At 45.5% G+C, this 16,718-nt stretch overlaps 1 protein-coding gene across 4 annotated transcripts in view; it reads right to left on the bottom strand.

The window, feature by feature from the left end:
* PTPRA (protein tyrosine phosphatase receptor type A) overlaps positions 1-16,718 on the bottom strand; it is a 114,384-nt gene that overhangs the window by 30,614 nt on the left and 67,052 nt on the right. For all 4 annotated transcript variants that reach the window (XM_039368379.1, XM_039368378.1, XM_039368381.1 and 1 more), the window contains exons 4-9: positions 15,544-15,915; positions 14,438-14,458; positions 11,808-11,828; positions 8,402-8,486; positions 2,724-2,797; positions 265-401 (exon numbers count right to left, since the gene is read on the bottom strand). In XM_039368379.1, coding sequence (XP_039224313.1) covers positions 265-401; positions 2,724-2,797; positions 8,402-8,486; positions 11,808-11,828; positions 14,438-14,458; positions 15,544-15,915 — 710 coding nt within the window. The remainder of the gene's footprint in view (positions 1-264; positions 402-2,723; positions 2,798-8,401; positions 8,487-11,807; positions 11,829-14,437; positions 14,459-15,543; positions 15,916-16,718) is intronic.

The following is a 16,718-nucleotide window of genomic DNA, read 5'->3' as shown; positions in this document are numbered from 1 at the left end:
AAGAAAGAAAGAGGGAGGGAAGGAAGGAGGGCAGGGAAGGAAGGATGGAAGGAAGGAAAGACAGGAAAAAAAAGAAAAAAGGAAAGAAAGGAAAAGGAAAAAAAGAAAGGAGGCCCATACAGTTCAGACTGGCATAAAGTAGATATGCATCGCGGTAGCCATTTTTTTCTTTCTGAACATAAAAAAATCCCACCCAGTTAAGAAGGACCGAGGGGGTTGGAGGGATGGGAGGGAAGCGAGGTCAAAGGTTAGCCAAGTACCCACACTGAATTCCTCCCGGAAGAGCTTGTTGTCGTCTGCCATTCGCCGGTTAATGTCCTCCTCCAGCTTCTCCACAGGCAGTGGGGGGTACTTCCGGTTGGTGCTGGGAGACCGGGCCAGCAGCGGCATGCTCTGCGGTTCTGCGGGACGGACACAGGGGGGGGGGAGAAAGGGGCTCGGTTGAGGGGGACACTGGCCACGGAGGTCGATGGAGGACCCCAATGGAAAGGAAAAGAAGTGGGAGGCGGTGTCTTCTCTGAAAAAGCAAGGGCAGGTTCCCTCCCCCCTCCGTGAGTAAATCGAGCTTGTAGAGGGCACATAAAGGCCTTGTAGTTTCTACAAGAGAAGTAGCCACGGGCAAAATTCAGAGATGAGGTTCTTTACAAAAAGCCAGCTTGGTCCAGGGATCAAAGCATGGGAGATGTTGAGTTCAAGTCCTGCCTTAGACATGAAAGAGGCTGGGTAACCTTGGGCTAATCCCCAGGAGATGGTGAGTTCTAGTTCCGCCTCAGGCATGAAAGCCAACGGGGTGATTTTGAGCCAATCACCAGGAGACGGTGAGTTCTAGTCCTGCCTTAGGCATGAAAAGAGGCTGGGTAAACTCACCAGGAGATGGTGAGTTCTAGTTCCGCCTCAGGCATGGAAGCCAACTGGGTGACTTTGGGCCAAACACCAGGAGACGGTGAGTTCTAGTTCTGCCTTAGCTATGAAAGCCAAGTGGGTGATTTTGAGCCAATCAACAGGAGACGGTGAGTTCTAGTCCTGCCTTAACTATGAAAGCCAAATAGGTGACTTTGGGCCAAACACCAGGAGACGGTGAGTTCTAGTCCTGCCTTAACTATGAAAACCAAGAGGGTGATTTTGAGCCAATCAACAGGAGACAGTGAGTTCTAGTCCTGCCTTAGGCATGAAAGCCAAGTAGGTGACTTTGGGCCAAACACCAGGAGACTGTGAGTTCTAGTCCCGCCTTAGCTATGAAAGCCAACTGGGTGATTTGGGGCCCATCACCAGGAGACGGTCTAGTCCCGCGTTAGGCATGAAAGCCAACTGGGTGACTTGGGCCATTCACTAGGAGACGGTGAGTTCTAGTATCGCCTTAGCCATGAAAGCTATCTGTGACTCTAGGCCAGCACAATCCACCTCACAGGGTTGTTGTTATTGTGGGGAAAATGGAAGGACGAAGATGTGTTGGATATGCCCGTCTCCTTGAATTACATGCAAAATAATAAAGGCGAAATATAAATAAATACAAGTTAAATACCAGTAGATCTTGACACTTTGCAACTGTTCAAAGACCTACTTTGGGGGGGGGGTTCTTAGGAGGCAGATCTGAAGTGCCCCACGCACTCACCTCACCATAATTCAGATATTGAGCAACTGGGCCAGGTTGATGACCCTTTTGCAAGGTCTGACGGTGCCATGACTGCGTTTTGATCTTGAATGCTACAAGCAGCTTGCTTTAATTTGGCAAGAGTCTGTCTACAGGCGAGGAGCAATGAAGGAAACTGCTGAGGAGAAACTCTTAGAATCAGAATACAGCTGGAAGGGCCCTTGGAGGTCTTCTAGTCCAGCCCCCTGCTCAAGCAGGAGACCTATACCATTTCAGACAAATGGCTGCCAAATCTCTTCTTAAAAACCTCCAGGGATGAAGCACCCACACCTTCTGGAGGCAGGGAGTTCCACTGGCTAATTGTCCTCACTGTTAGGGAGTTTCTCTTTAGTTCCAGGCTGCTTCTCTCCTTGATTAGTTTCCATCCGTTGTTTCTTCTCCTGCCCTCTGGTGCTTTGGAGAATAATTTGACCCCCTCTTCTCTGTGGCAGCCCCTCAAATACTAGAAGACTCCTATCGTGTCCCCCCTAGTCCTTTTTTCTAGACTAGCCATACCCAATTCCGACAACAGTTCATATGTTTTTGTCTCCAAGCTTTTAAATCATCTTATTTGCTCTTCTCTGCACTTTTTTTTTCCCAAAGTCTCAACATCTTTTTTATAGGTTTGTGGTGACCAAAACCTATAAAATCCAAGCATGGCCTTACTAAGACTTTACAAAGCGGTACTAACACTTGGCGTGATTTTGATTCTATGCCTCTGTTTATACTACCCAGGATTGTATTAGCTTTTTTGGCTGCTGCTGTACACTGCTGGCTCACAGTTAAATGATCGTCCACTAGGACTCCAAGGTCCCTCTCACAGTTGCTGTTTTTGAGCCAGGTTTCGCCCAATCTGTACTTTTACCTTTGTTTTTCTTTTCTTTTTTTTCCTGCTCAGGTGTAAAAACTTGTTTCCCCCCCCCCCCACATTAAATTTCATTTTGTTGGATGATATTTAACTCAACCTGTCTTTTCTGCTTTGGAGAGCCCGGCACAGTCTTAAGAGTATCATTCTGGAACGGGTCTAAGAGGGCGAAGAAGGAGATTTAGGATTTATAGTTCCCGACAACGGAGGAGAGATTGCAAGACTCACCGACGTCATCTGTCCGGCCGTTGGACAAATGAAAAGAATTGGAGTGGCTTCCAGCCTGTTTGTGTTTTTTGAACCTATGATAAAAAAAAATAAAAATAAATCAAGAAATCAGCAGACCCCAAGGGGCCTCATGTGCTGCAATAAAAATATCCAATAGACTTGACATCCCAACAAAAAGTAATACAGGTTGTCCTCAATTCGCTTAGTGACTATTTGACGATACAACAGCACTGGAAAAGGTGACTTGTCCCCGTTTTTCACACAGCCTTAAATTAAGAGTTGCATGGAAGTGTTGTTATTATCCTTGAAAGAAGAAGTTGGAAGTCATTCTTTATATATATATATATTCAGGTAGTCCTCGGCTTGCGACCATAATGGAAACCAAAAACTTATGTCGCTAAGCGAGACACTTGTTACCTTTTTTGCCACAGTTGTTAAGTGAATTACTGCAGTGGTTAAGTGTGTAACATAGTTGTTAAATTAATTGCTTGTCAGAAGGTCACAAAAGGGAATCACGTGACCCTGAGACACTGGAAACCGTCATAAGTATGAGTCAGTGGCCAAGTGGCTGTATTTTGACCACGGGGATGCTTCAACAGTCGTAAGTGTGAAAAACGGTCGTAAGTCCCTTTTGTCAGCGCCATTGTAACTTTGAACTTGCATTAAATAAACTGTTGTAAGTCAAGAACCATCTATGCACATACGTACATGTATATGTGTGTGTGTGTGTGTTTTCCTTTCTTTATATCTTTTCCAACTTCTGTTCTCATTCTCTTTACCTTTTCTCGATTATTAGCTTATCTTGGTTTTTTTTATGTGTATGCTTTGTAAAATGTAATAAAATTATTGGAGACGAAAAAAGAATATGCTACAGCAGTTGGCCAAAATTGTGGAAACCTTTTAGGAAAAGCGTACAGGAGAAATACCCCCTTTGGTTAAGTTTCCACCCATTTTTCTTCTCATTTCTTTATAATTGTAGCCTTATTCACTTAATAATACTATTTTACATCGCTTTCTGGGCGACCAGTCAACTCTTTGCACCATCACTTTAATTTTATCACGTTTTGCAAGCTCACGAAATGAAAGAACACAAAAAACCCCAACCAACTTGATAGCGATCACACAACACACTGACAAATGTCCTCCTCGCAGCTTTAATACAGGACATCAGTCACTGGATCCAACTGTGATCTGATTGGCTCATTGGCAAAACAAGATGACACCTGATTGGCTCTCTAAACACTCACGCTCATTGGCTACAATCGGATGAAGGAAAGCTACCTGACATCCATCTAAGCAAGGTGTGCTTCCTTTTTCTGGCTATTTGGCTATAACCTTTCATAGAATACAATACAGATAATTGAACAAACTATGTTGCATGACGTCCTTGATTAAATTATCTTTCCATCGATATATAATTTTATAGTACTACTCCAAAAGAAAAAGTGGTGTTACTAGCCACCAAACCTCAAAAATACACATTCCCCAAAAGGTTTCTACAATTTTGGCCACTGCTGTACATGCCAGCAATACCAGGCGAAGCTCGGCCTAAGAACAAACTTATATCAAGAGAATATGTGGCAAAGGGACAGAGAAAAAATTAAAATTATATGAACGAAAACAGGTTAACTTTCTGGCTATTTAAGACTCAGACTCAACAATTTCCTCCGAAGCCGATCTTCAAAGGAACAGATTGTCAGGGAAGCGTGACCTTGCATAATACCTTGCGGTATTATCAAAATGCAAGAATTAGCATATTCTCACTTAAATATTCACGACCACATGAATTTCCGCAACTGTTGAAATGGCACCATTTCCAGGTCCATCCAATATTCTAAAAACCAGCAGGCAACATGTGGCCCGCAAAGCCATCCTGGAAACAGTGAGGGAACGGCCGGGAGCCAATGCACAATTTTGTGATGGCCATCTATGCTGAAACGCATTCAGTCTTAGCTCCACAAGGCCGTCTGGAAACAGCAAAGAACCAGCCCCTGCCGTGTTGGCCCCGTCCTCTGGGTGCATGCTGGGGAGGGGTCACCCTTTGTGAGGAATGAAGAAATGCACCATCGCCTGGAAGTGGCCAGCAAATGGCCCTCGCCTGCTTCACATATCCGGCTTGGTGGGCTCTACCCCGGTCCCCACCCCTTCTTCCAGAGACCCTCAGATCTGTCCCACTCCTGCCCAGGCCCCCACAGGCACCCTTGACGCGAACGATATAAAGCTGGCCACGCCCATCCAGTAGGCCACACCCATTCCATCCACACCCACCCAGTAGGCCGCACCCACCCTGGCCACCCCCCCCGAGGGCAACTGCAATGCTGATGCGGCCCCCAATGAAATTGAGTTTGACACCCCTGCAATAGATCAACAAAAATTACAGTCCTTCAATACAGCTTGACTTACAACACTTGGTTTAGTGCAGTGGTTCTCAATCTTTTTAATGCCGCGACCCCCAACCCTCCGTAAGTCGAGGACTACTCAACCGGTCGTAAGTCGAGGACTACTCAACTGGTGCAGCACCATTTGCAGAATGGGACTTTTGACAGGCTAAGCAGGGCAGAGACAGCCTGGACAATTCCTATTGGCTTTGGAAAGCCAATAGAATTAGACTCTATTCAAGAGAGTCTATTCTATTGGCTTTCAAAAGCCAATAGAAGAAAAGGGAGTAGCACAGCTAAGGAAAAGGGGAAAAAAAATGGCGGACTGCGTTGTTTGGCGACCCCCATGAAATGGTCGTTCGACCCCAAATGGGGTCCCAACCTACAGGTTGAGAACCACTGCTTTAGTGACTGATCAAAATTGCAACGGCACGGAAAAATGTTAACTTATGACCTGTTTTTCCTTGTTACGACCTTTGCAGCACCTCGGAGTTTATGCGATCAAAATTCGGATGCATTATGGCGACTGGTTCATATATACGACGGGGCAGTGTCCCGGGGGGGGTCACGTGCTCCCCTTTTGCGACGTTTCGACAAGCCACCTCAATGGGGGGGGAGCCCGTTTCCCGTAACCACCGGTTTACTAGCCTATCAACCGAAGTGATTCATTTAACGACGGTGGAAAGAAAATGGGGGGAAAATTGACTTCACCAATGTCTCACTGAACAACAGAAATTTTGGGCGCAAAGTCGTAGGTTTTTTTTTTCTTTTTTGCAAAAGTTGCAAGGGGACACATTTTTTTTTTTTTGCGTTAAAGTGCAGCAGCAGCCCTTTGCAAGAGAAGGTGGCGGCTGCGGTCACATGTAACCGCACGTGGAGGAAACGGTCCCTCTCTGTGTGGTAGGTTTCGTTTTTAAAACAAAGGAGGCCTCACATCAAACCTGCCCGTACCGATTTTTACAAAAATAGGTCCCCACCCTTCCTGTCCCTGGGTGTTTTGTTCGGCAGACGCTGTTTAAATCCAGGTTTTGGTGCGTGGGTAACTTTCAGATGACAGCACGAATCATCCGTAACGTGCTTCGCCCAAGCCGGGACTTGATCGTTTCCTGGTTCGAGTGGGAACGTTTTTAATTCCTGGATGCTGGTGCAACTTGCGAGTTATTCTATTCGTCTTCTTCCTCCCCCCCCCCCATCCACACACACCTCTTTTAATGCGCCGTTACTTTGCCCCTAGAGATAGCCAGGGACCTTTTGGGTCCCCGATGACTTCAAAATTATTTTTGGATCTGAAAAACGTGGGGGGGGGGGGAGAGAGAGAGAGAGAGAGAGAGAGAGATAAGATTAGATAGATAGATAGATAGATAGATAGATAGATAGATAATGGGTAGAGTGATAGAAGAGAGATAATGTATAGAGAGAGGAGAGAGACAGAAAATGGGAAGAGAGATAGAAGAGATAGATAGATAGATAGATAGATAGAAAGATAAATACATAGATAATGGGTAGAGTGATAGAAAGATAATGGATAGAGAGGAGAGAGAGAGAGAGAGAGAGAGAGAGAGAGAGAGAGAGGGAGGTTGAAGTCGTGGCTTCCTCTCCTGCCTTCTGGTGCTTTGGAGCAGGGGTCCCCAATCCCTGGTTTGTGGATCGGTACTGGGCCGTGGCATGCCAGCAACTGGTCCGTACAAACAAGCGAAGCCCCATCCGTGGGATGCAGGCAGCACACAAAACCACGCAGTCTTGGTCCGCGGAAAAACCTCTCTCCACGGAACTGGTCCCTGGTGCCCAAAAGGTTGGGGATCTCTGTTCTACATCTAGTCCAGAGGTCCCCAACCCCTGGTCTGTGGATCAGTTCCGGGCTGCAGCATGCGAGCAACCGGTCCACGCAAACAAGCAAAGCCCCATCTGTGAAATGCAGGCAGCAGACAAAACTACGCAGTCTCAGTCCGCGGGAAAGCCTCGCTCCACAGAACGGGTCCCTGGTGCCCAAAAGGTTGGGGACCTCTACTTTGGAGGATAGATGGACCCCCCCTTCTTTGTGGCAGCCCCTCAAATATTGGAAGACTGCTATCATGTCCATCCGTCCCCCAGTCCTTCTTTTCATTCAACTAGACATACCCGTAAGAAATAAGTAAATAAATATACCGGGTAGCCAGTTGCAATGTATGGCTGTGAAAGTTGGACCGTAAGAAAGGCTGAGCGCCAAAGTATGGAGGCCTTTGAACTCTGGTGCTGGAGGAGACTCCTGCGAGTCCCCTGGACTGCAAGGCGATCCAACTGGTCAGTCCTGGAGGAGATCAACCCCGACTGCTCTTTAGAAGGTCAGATCCTGAAGTTGAAACTCAAGTACTTTGACCATCTAATGAGAAGGAAGGACTCACTGGAGAAGAGCCTGATGCTGGGAAAGATGGAGGGCAAGAGAAGAAGGGGATGACAGAGAAGGAGGTGGCTGGATGCAGTCACTGAAGCAGGAGGCGTGAGCTTCAATGGACTCCAGAAGATGGTAGAGGACAGGAAGGCCTGGAGGAACGTTGTCCATGGGGTCGCGATGGGTCAGACACGATTTCGCAATTAACAACAAGCCAGAAGCTAACTTTAAATTGGTTCTTGTGTATTTTTCAATCATCTCTTGCGACCTTACGAGAATAAAAATAATAATAATAATAATAATAATAATAATAATAATAATAATAATAATAATAATAATAGAATTCAAATAGACAAGCACCTGCAACATAACACCCCAGACTTAACAATTGTCGATAAGAAAGACAAAAAAGTCTGGATAGTGGACGTCGCAGTGCCTGGAGACGGCAGAATAGACGAGAAAGAACTAGAGAAGATAACAAAATACAAAGACCTACAAATAGAAATAGAAAGACTGTGGCAAAAGCAAGCAATAATAGGCTCATTGGGTGCAATCCCAAAACAACTGGAGCACTGCTTGAACACCATTGGCATTGACAAATTCGCTATTAGTCAATTGCAAAAGGCGGCCTTACTAGGAACTGCTTCCATCCTGCGACGATACCTGTAATACCATCAAACATCCACATCTGCCTATCCCAGGTCCTGGGTAAGGACTCGATAGGTAGACAAAATGCCAAATCCAGTCTGAACATCTGGCTGACTGTGCGATGATCCATGATAATAATAATAATAATAGTAATAAAGTTGGAAGGGACCTTGGAGGTCATCTAGTCCAACCTCCTGCTCAGGCAGGAAACCCTATACACCATTTTGGACGAATGGAAGCGAATGCAATGCAAAGATAAAGGTGAAGAGGAGAAGCTGACTCACCTCAACATGTACAGAACAATAATAATAAATACAATGACGAGCAAGGAGGACAGGGCCACCATGACGGCGATGATGGGTGTTTCATCTGGAAGAGAACAGAGAGAAAACAGAGCGATTTTTAAGGCGGTGGGTTTTTCGGCTTAGCCACATGGCAACAAGAAGACTTTCAAAGCATCCAGGGACAAAAGGTAAGTTGGGAGGCGAGCAGAGCTTTGAAGGGATGGAAACGAAGACCCCTAAAGACCTTCTGACAGCCAAAACACTCTGCAGGATGGGTTTCATAGCAACTGAGAGCACGTTTGGTCTAGTGGTTAAAGCAGCTGGATTTATACACTTGTATAAAGTGGAGGACCATGAATTCCAAGTCCCACTTTAGGCATGAAAGCGGACTGGGTGATTTTGGATCAATCGCCAGGAGACGGTGAGTTCTAGTCCTGCCTTAGCCATGAAAGCTGGCAGGATTACTTTTGAGTCAATCACTAGGAGAAGGTGAGTTCTAGTCCTGCCTTAGGCATGAAGGCCAGCTGGGTGACTCTGGGTCAATCACCAAGAGACAGTGAGTTCTAGTCCTGCCTTAGGCATGAAAGCCAGCTGGGTGACTCACCAGGAGACAGTGAGTTCTAGTCCTGCCTTAGGCATGAAGGCCAGCTGGGTAACTCTGGGTCAATCACCAAGAGACAGTGAGTTCTAGTTCTGCCTTAGGCATGAAAGACAACTGGGTGACTCTGGGTCAATCACCAGGAGACAGTGAGTTCTAGTCCTGCCTTAGGCATGAAGGCCAGCTGGGTGACTCTGGGTCAATCACCAGGAGACAGTGAGTTCTAGTCCTGCCTTAGGCATGAAAGCCAGTTGGGTGACTCTGGGCCAATCACCAGGAGACAGTGAGTTCTAGTTCTGCCTTAGGCAAGAAAGCCAGCTGGGTGACTTTGGGCCAATCACCAGGAGACGGTGAGTTCTAGTCCTGCCTTAGGCATGAAAGCCAGCTGGGTGACTTTGGGCCACTCCCTCTCCCTTTAGCCCAACCTACCTCACAGGGTCGTTGTTTTGGGGGAAATAGGAGGAGGAAGGTGCGTTGATATGTTTGCCTCTTAGAATTATTTGTAAAAAAAAATCAAGGTAGGTTACAGATAAAGAAATAAATATAGCAACGGAAGCAGCTTTTGATCCAGGCAGTCCCCAATTTACAACGATTTTGTTTAGTGACCGTTCAGTTACAATGGCACTGAAAAAGGTGATTCCTGACTGTTGTTGACACAACCGTTGCCGGGTCCCCGTGGTCACACGATCAAAATTCAGGCACCCGGCAACTGACCGATATTTGTGGCAACTGTAGTGTCCTGGGATCAGGTGAGCCCTCTTTTGCGACCTTGCGACAAGCAAAATCAACAGGGGAGGCCTCCGTTTCCTGACTTAACGACTGGCGAGACGGGTCATAAAATGAAGCAACACTCCCATTAACAGCCATCTCGCTTAGCGGCGGAAATTTTGGGGATCAATTGCGGCCGTAAGTCGAGAACAGTCCATTTAGCGACCGCTGGAAGTTACAGCAGCCCCCATCAAAAGTAATGTATGGCCGTTTTTCACACTTACGACCGTTGCAGCACCCCCGGGGGTCACGTGATTTACCTTCAGAGGCCTGCCTCACATTTATGACGGGGATCGCGGCGTCCCGGGAAGGGCCTCACGCAATCCCCTTTTTGCGATCTTCTGACCAGCAAAGTCACTGGGGGGGGGAGCTGGATTCGCTTAACGGCGGTGTTACGCATTTAGCAACGGCAGCGATTCGCTTAAGAACCGCGGCACGGAAAAATCGTAAATCGGGGGGCCAAACCGGCTGAGCGAATGTCTCCCTTAGCGACGTAAAAAAAATGTTGTGTTTGTTACGTCGAGGGCTGCCCGTACACATCGGCCCTGAAAGGCAGACTTTTGTTTCCAGATTTCTCTCCTGTGACGTTTGAGGAACTTTTTCCAAGTTCGATTCAAGGGCAATTTTATTCTTACAATAATAATAATAAAAAAAATGTTCCGAGCACGCTCTCGGAGCAGCTGAGGCCATGCTTTCCTAAGTGTGTGTTTTGTGTGGTTTTGGTTTTGCGTTTGTGCAGAAAGACACCCCTCCCTCTGCTCCAAAACAGAAAGAAAAGGGGGAGAGGAAAAAAAGAAAAAAAAAAAGCAAGCACCAATGGTACTTTTTGCAAGCCTGCAGCACTGCCAAGGGCTCCGGTTGAAACCGTGCAAGAGGTTTGCCAAGGAACTGCTGGCTGGCTTGGAAAGCTGAGGGCTTTGGCCCTTGCCCTGTGACATCCCCGGCGGTGAGAGGGGAGGGGAGGGGAGGGGAAGGACAGGGCAGCAAGCAGAAAGCAACCAGAGAACACAAAATAAAAATCAGCTGGCAAAACCCTGCTTCCGGCTTCCTGCCTGTGGTTAACAGGTTAACAGCGGTTAACAGCAAGAAAGAAGAGAAAGGAGAAAAAAAAAGACAATAAAAGGGAAGAGAAGGAAAGGGAAGGGAAACGAAGGGGGGAAAAGGGAAGGGAAGCAAAGTAAAGAAAAGGGAAGGGAAAGGAAAGGGAAGGAAACAAAAGGGAAGAGAAGGGAAGGGAATGGAAGCAAAGGAAAGAAAAAGGAAGGGAACGGAAGCAAAGGGAAAAGAAACGAAGGAAAGGGAAGGGAAGCAAAGAGAAGGGAAGGGAATGAAAGGGAGATAAACAGGAAGAGGGAGGGAGAGGAAAGGAAAGGGAGGGAAAGGGAAAGGAAAGGAAAAGGAAGGGAAGCAAAGGGGGGGAAGGGAGGGAAGTAAAGAGAAGGAAAGCAAAGGAAAGGAAAGGGAAGGGAAAAGAAAGCGAAGGAAACAAAAGGGAAGGGAAGCAAAGGAAAGAAAAAGGAAGGGAAGGGAAGCAAATAAAAGGGAGATAAAGACGAAGAGGGAGGGAGAGGAAAGGGAGGGAAAGGGAAGGGAGCAGAAGGGGAAGCGGAAAGGAAAGGAAAGGAAAAGAAGAAGAGAGAGTCGGCTTCCCACAAACAAAGTCTATGCTGTTCTAATTTTGAACGGTCGCTAAATGAATGATTGCAAGCTGAGGACGGGAACAAACTTTGGCATCAACAAACTGCTAAGCCACCTTCTATTTCCCCCACTGTTACTTGTAGCTACCCAGACCTCATAAACCTGAGCTGGGTGGCCCTATAAATTGAAATTTTAAAAAAGCACATCATACTAAGACACCGGAAGAATGCCTTTCCACTCTTCTAATCTCGGAAAAGAGAATCTCAGAAAAGCTTGGCCAAACAGTTGGTAAATTTTCCTGGCTTAATAAAATATAACATCCCAAAGTAATGATTAAAAAAAAAAAGATATTTAACCAAAAGATTTACAACAGATTTGCCAACGTGAAGAGGATCAGCTTACCTCGTCGAGGATCTGAGTCACCTGAATAAACGCAAAAAGAAAAAAGAACGTTCAGAATAGCTCCCCGCCTCCTATGGTGGCTAATCAAACCAGGATTAACTAGAGCCAGTGTTTCTCAACCTTGACCATTTTAAGGCATGTGGACTTCAACTCCCAGAATTCCACAGAAACACTGGACTGAAAACCCAGTAAAAAAACCCAGCTATTTGCTATTCAGGTTTCCTCTTATTGGTAGAGCTGAACGCTGCTTCTGGTGAGACGGTAATTTATAGCCACTCATTGCTGGGTTTCCCTGCACTTTTCCCAAAATCCCCTTTTAACATCACCGGAACATCTGGAAGTCCAAAGACAGATGTGGAGAAAGGGCTCCCGTTCGTGTTCCTCATCGCCACTGGCAACGAAGAATAAAATCTCCACATTTGCTTTAATCCAGACTTGGGGTCAAAACGGGAAAAATCAGGAAATCTGAGCGGTTCAAATGAATACAGGTAGTCCTCCACTTACAACAATTTGTTTAGTGACCATTTGAAGTTACAACGGCACCGGAAAAAAGGCGACTTAGGACCATCTTTCACATTTACGGCCGCTGCAGCATCCCCCAAGAGCATGGGATCGAAATTCAGACCCTTGACAACTGACTCGTATTTACGACGGTCGCCCGAGGTTATGTGATTTCCCCCTTTGGCGACCTGCTGACAAGCAAAGCCAATGGGGGGAGCCAGATTCACTTAACAACCGTGTGACAAACACCTGCAGTGATTCGCGGAACAAATGTGGCAAGGAAGGTTGTAAAAAATGGGGAAAAATCACTTAAGAGCTGTCTCGCTTAGCAAGATACGTTTTGGGCTCGATTGTGGTCATAATCCGAGGACTACCTGCCTAGAGGTTGATTGAAAGCTTATGCTCTCTACAACAGGGCTTTTCAATCTTTTCACCCATTGTACCACTTTTAGGATAGGGCAACATCCGAGTACCGCCAGTCGCCTAGCAAGGTGTCAAAAATTTGATGACCCAAAAAAAAAGGAAAAAAGTGATAAAGTACAGGTAGTCCTCAACTTACAACAGTTCGCTTAGTGATTGTTCGAAGTTACAATGGCACTGAAAAAAGCCACAGCCAAGCAAGACACCTGCCTGCCCACCCAGTGGCGCTCTTCCTCCGGTCCGAGGTTTTCATTGTTGTGAGCATTTCTGTTGAGGATTGGTAGTGGGGGTGGGGCGGGGGGGGGGTGTTTGGTTTTTATTCCCCGCGTCTGCTGGGTGGTTGCAGCAGGTTTTGGTCCCTTCACATGACCCTGGGACACTGGGACCGTCATAAATATGAATCAGTGGCCAAGCATCTGAATGTAAATCACAAGACCCTGGAGAAGCTGCAACATTCCAGCTGATCGATGCTTCTTCAGGGCTCAGCAGAAGCGCCAGGATCAGTGCTGCTTTTCAGCTGATTGGTGCTTCTTCAGGGCTCAGCAGCCCCCTAATCATCTTTGTTGCTCTTCTCTGTACTCTTTCTAGAGCAGTGGTTCTCAACCTTTTTAATGCCGCGACCCCCAACCGGTTGTAAGTCGAGGACTACTCAACCAGTCATAAGTCGAGGACTACTCAACTGGTGCAGCACCGTTTGCAGAATGGGACTTTTGGCGGGCTCAGCAGGGCAGAGACAGCCTGGACAATTCCTATTGGCTTTTGAAAGCCAATAGAATTAGACTCTATTCAAGAGAGTCCCTTCTATTGGCTTTCAAAAGCCAATAGAATAAAAGGGAGTAGCACAGCTAAGGAAAAGGGGAAAAAATGGCGGACTGCGTTGTTTGGCGACCCCCGTGAAATGGTCGTTCGACCCCCAAATGGGGTCCCGACCCACAGGTTGAGAACCATTGTTCTAGAGTCTCAACATCTTTTTTACATCGTGGTGACCAAAACTGGATGCCATATTCCAAGTGTGGCCTTACCAAGGCCTTGTAAAGTGGTATTAACACTCCACGTGATCTTGATTCTATTTGTCCGTCAATGCAGCCTAGCCCTGTGTTGGCCTTTTTGGCAGCTGCAGCACACAGCTGACTCATATTTAGATGATTGTCCACTAGGACTCCAAGGTCCCTCTCACAGTTACTACTATTGAGCAAGGTACCCCCTATACTATACCTGTGCATTTGGTTTTTCTTGCCTAAATGTAGAACCTTGCTTTTTTCACCATTGAATTTCATTTTGTTAGATAGCGCCCAGTGTTCGAGTCTGTCCAGATCCTCCTGTATCCTAAGCCTGTCTTCTGGAGGGTTGGCTATTCCTGCCAGCTTTTGCTTGTCAGACAGTCACAAAAGAGGATCCTGTGCCCTGGAAGGCTGTGACCATCGCAAATATGAGTCAGTTGCCAAGTGCCTGAATTTTGATCACGTGACCCTGGGTAGATTATGATTACATAAGTTCCTTCATATAGATGAAACTTCTTTTTTTCTTTTTCTCCTTCTGTACACATTCCTGGCACTTTGCCCTGGCCTTGCTTGTGGCTATCGAAATGTCCCCAAGATCATAAAGTTAAATACCAGCTTTAGAAGAGACGTCGTTTCCGAGAACGAGAATCTCTTGATTAAATAGTAAGAGAATTTTTTAAAAAATAAAATACAGCAAAATGCACTTACCAGTATGTCCTGTAATCTCAGCTGTAAATGGAAAGCACGTAAATAAGAGCATTGGTAATTGATCTCCAGAATTCAACATCATTTCTCAAGACTTGTATGGCTCTCTATTAATTTGCTATTTTTTTTTAAATAAAAGTCTACGTACGTCCTTACTGTAATTGTCTCCACCTTCTTCCCTAGAATTTTTCTTTTCTTTCTTTTCTTTGTGAAGAAATTCTGTAACTCTCTTCAAATTCTCCCTGGTTTACGCATTTACTTTCTTTCAGGGATGAATGTTGCACTTCTGTCCAGGATTTTAACACTGTGGCTCTGAGTTCTAGTTCTGCCTTAGGCATGAAAGCCGGCTAGGTGATTTTGAGCCAATCACAAAGAGATGGGGAGTTCTAGTACCGCCTTAGGCATGAAAGCTAGCTTGGTGATTTTGGGCCAATCACCAGGAGACAGTGATTTCTAGTCCCTCCTTAGCCATGAAAGCCAGCTGGGTGACTCTGGGCCAATCACCAGGAGGTGGTGAGTTCCAGTCCCTCCTTAGGCATGAAAGCTGGCTGATTGAGGTTGAGCCAATCACCAGGAAATCGTGTGGGCTAGCCCAGCCTTAAGCGTGAGAAAGAACAATTGGGCAACTTTGGGTCAGTCACTTGCTGTCAGCCCAGCCCACCTCAGTGGGTTGTTGTGGAAAAAATAGGAGGAGGAAAGAGTATTATGCATGATCGCCACCTTGAGTTACTTGTAGAATAATAAAGGCAGGAGTAACATCCGTCCGTCCGTCTGTCCGTCTGCCTGCCTGTCTGTCTATCTATCATCTATCTATCTCTACTTACCTACCTACCCACCTATTTATCTTCCCATCCATCATCCCATCCATCCATCCATCCATCCATCCATCCATCCATCCATCCATCCATCCATCCATCTAATCTATCCGTTTGTCCATCTGTCCGTCCATCTATCCATCCATCCATCCATCCATCCATCCATCCATCCATCCATCCATCCATCCATCCATCCATCCATCCATCCATCCATCCATCCATCTATCTATCTATCTATCTATCTATCTATCTATCTATCTATCGAATTTAATACATAAATAAGGGATTCCCTACTTGCGGTGTTAAAGGCTTGTGAAGTCACTAGTGCACTTGTGAAGTTGTCCTCCACCGTCATCAAGGTTTTATCTGTCGTGCTGACATTGGGAAGAAGTTCTGTGACATTAGGTGGGACGGTGGTGGGCCCCGATGTCGGTGGCAGAGTCTTGTGTGACGTCGTTGCCGCTCTCATGCTGGGCACAGTGACGGTGGCGGTGGTTGTGGCTTCTGGCACGTTCGGAGGCGGGTGGCTCTGTGCCACGGTCGGAGACCTGCCTGGTGACATGGTGGGCCTCTTCATGGAACTGGTGGGTTTTGCACTACTGGACTGCGTGCTGGCAGTTTTCACTAAACTGGTGGTGGGCAAGGGACTCTCGGTCGACGGATGTACTGGAAGAAAAGAATAAAAAGGACACTTTCAAGATACGCTGCTTTTCCAAAGAGTATCCCACTCCCTCATGCAACTTGCAAATTTTATTTTATTTTATTTTATTGAATAGAATAGAATAGAATATATGGAATAGAATAGAATAGAATAGAATAGAATAGAATAGAATAGAATAGAATAGAATAGAATAGAACAGAACAGAATAATGGAATGGAATGGAATAGAATATATGGAATGGAATAGAATAGAATAGAATAGAATAGGATAGAATAGAATAGAATAGAATAGAATAGAATAGAATAGAATAGAATGGAATAATGGAATGGAATATATGGAATAGAATAGAATGGAATAGAATAAAATATGAAATAGAATAGAATAGAATAGAATAGAATAGAATAATGGAATGGAATAGAATAGAATAGAATAGAATAGAATAGAATAGAATAGAATAGAATAGAATAGAATAGAATAGAATAGAATAGAATAATGGAATGGAATGGAATGGAATGGAATGGAATATATGGAATAGAATAGAATAGAATAGAACAGAACAGAACAGAATAGAATAGAATAGAATAGAACGAAATGGAATAGAATAAAATATGAAATAGAATAGAATAGAATAGAATAATGGAATGGAATGGAATGGAATGGAATGGAATGGAATGGAATAGAATAGAATAGAATAGAATAGAATAGAATAGAATAGAATAGAATAGAATAGAGTAAAATATATTAGACTAGACTAGAACAGAATGCAAAACAGACTAGACTAGAATGCAGAGTAGAATAGACTAGACTA

The sequence above is a fragment of the Crotalus tigris genome, unplaced genomic scaffold (assembly GCF_016545835.1).
Source record: "Crotalus tigris isolate CLP2741 ecotype Arizona unplaced genomic scaffold, ASM1654583v1 scf7180000020772.518028, whole genome shotgun sequence".
NCBI classification, from domain to species: domain Eukaryota; kingdom Metazoa; phylum Chordata; class Lepidosauria; order Squamata; family Viperidae; genus Crotalus; species Crotalus tigris.
The sequence above is the reverse complement of the archived record's forward strand: the minus strand, read 5'-3'. Positions and strand labels throughout refer to the sequence as shown.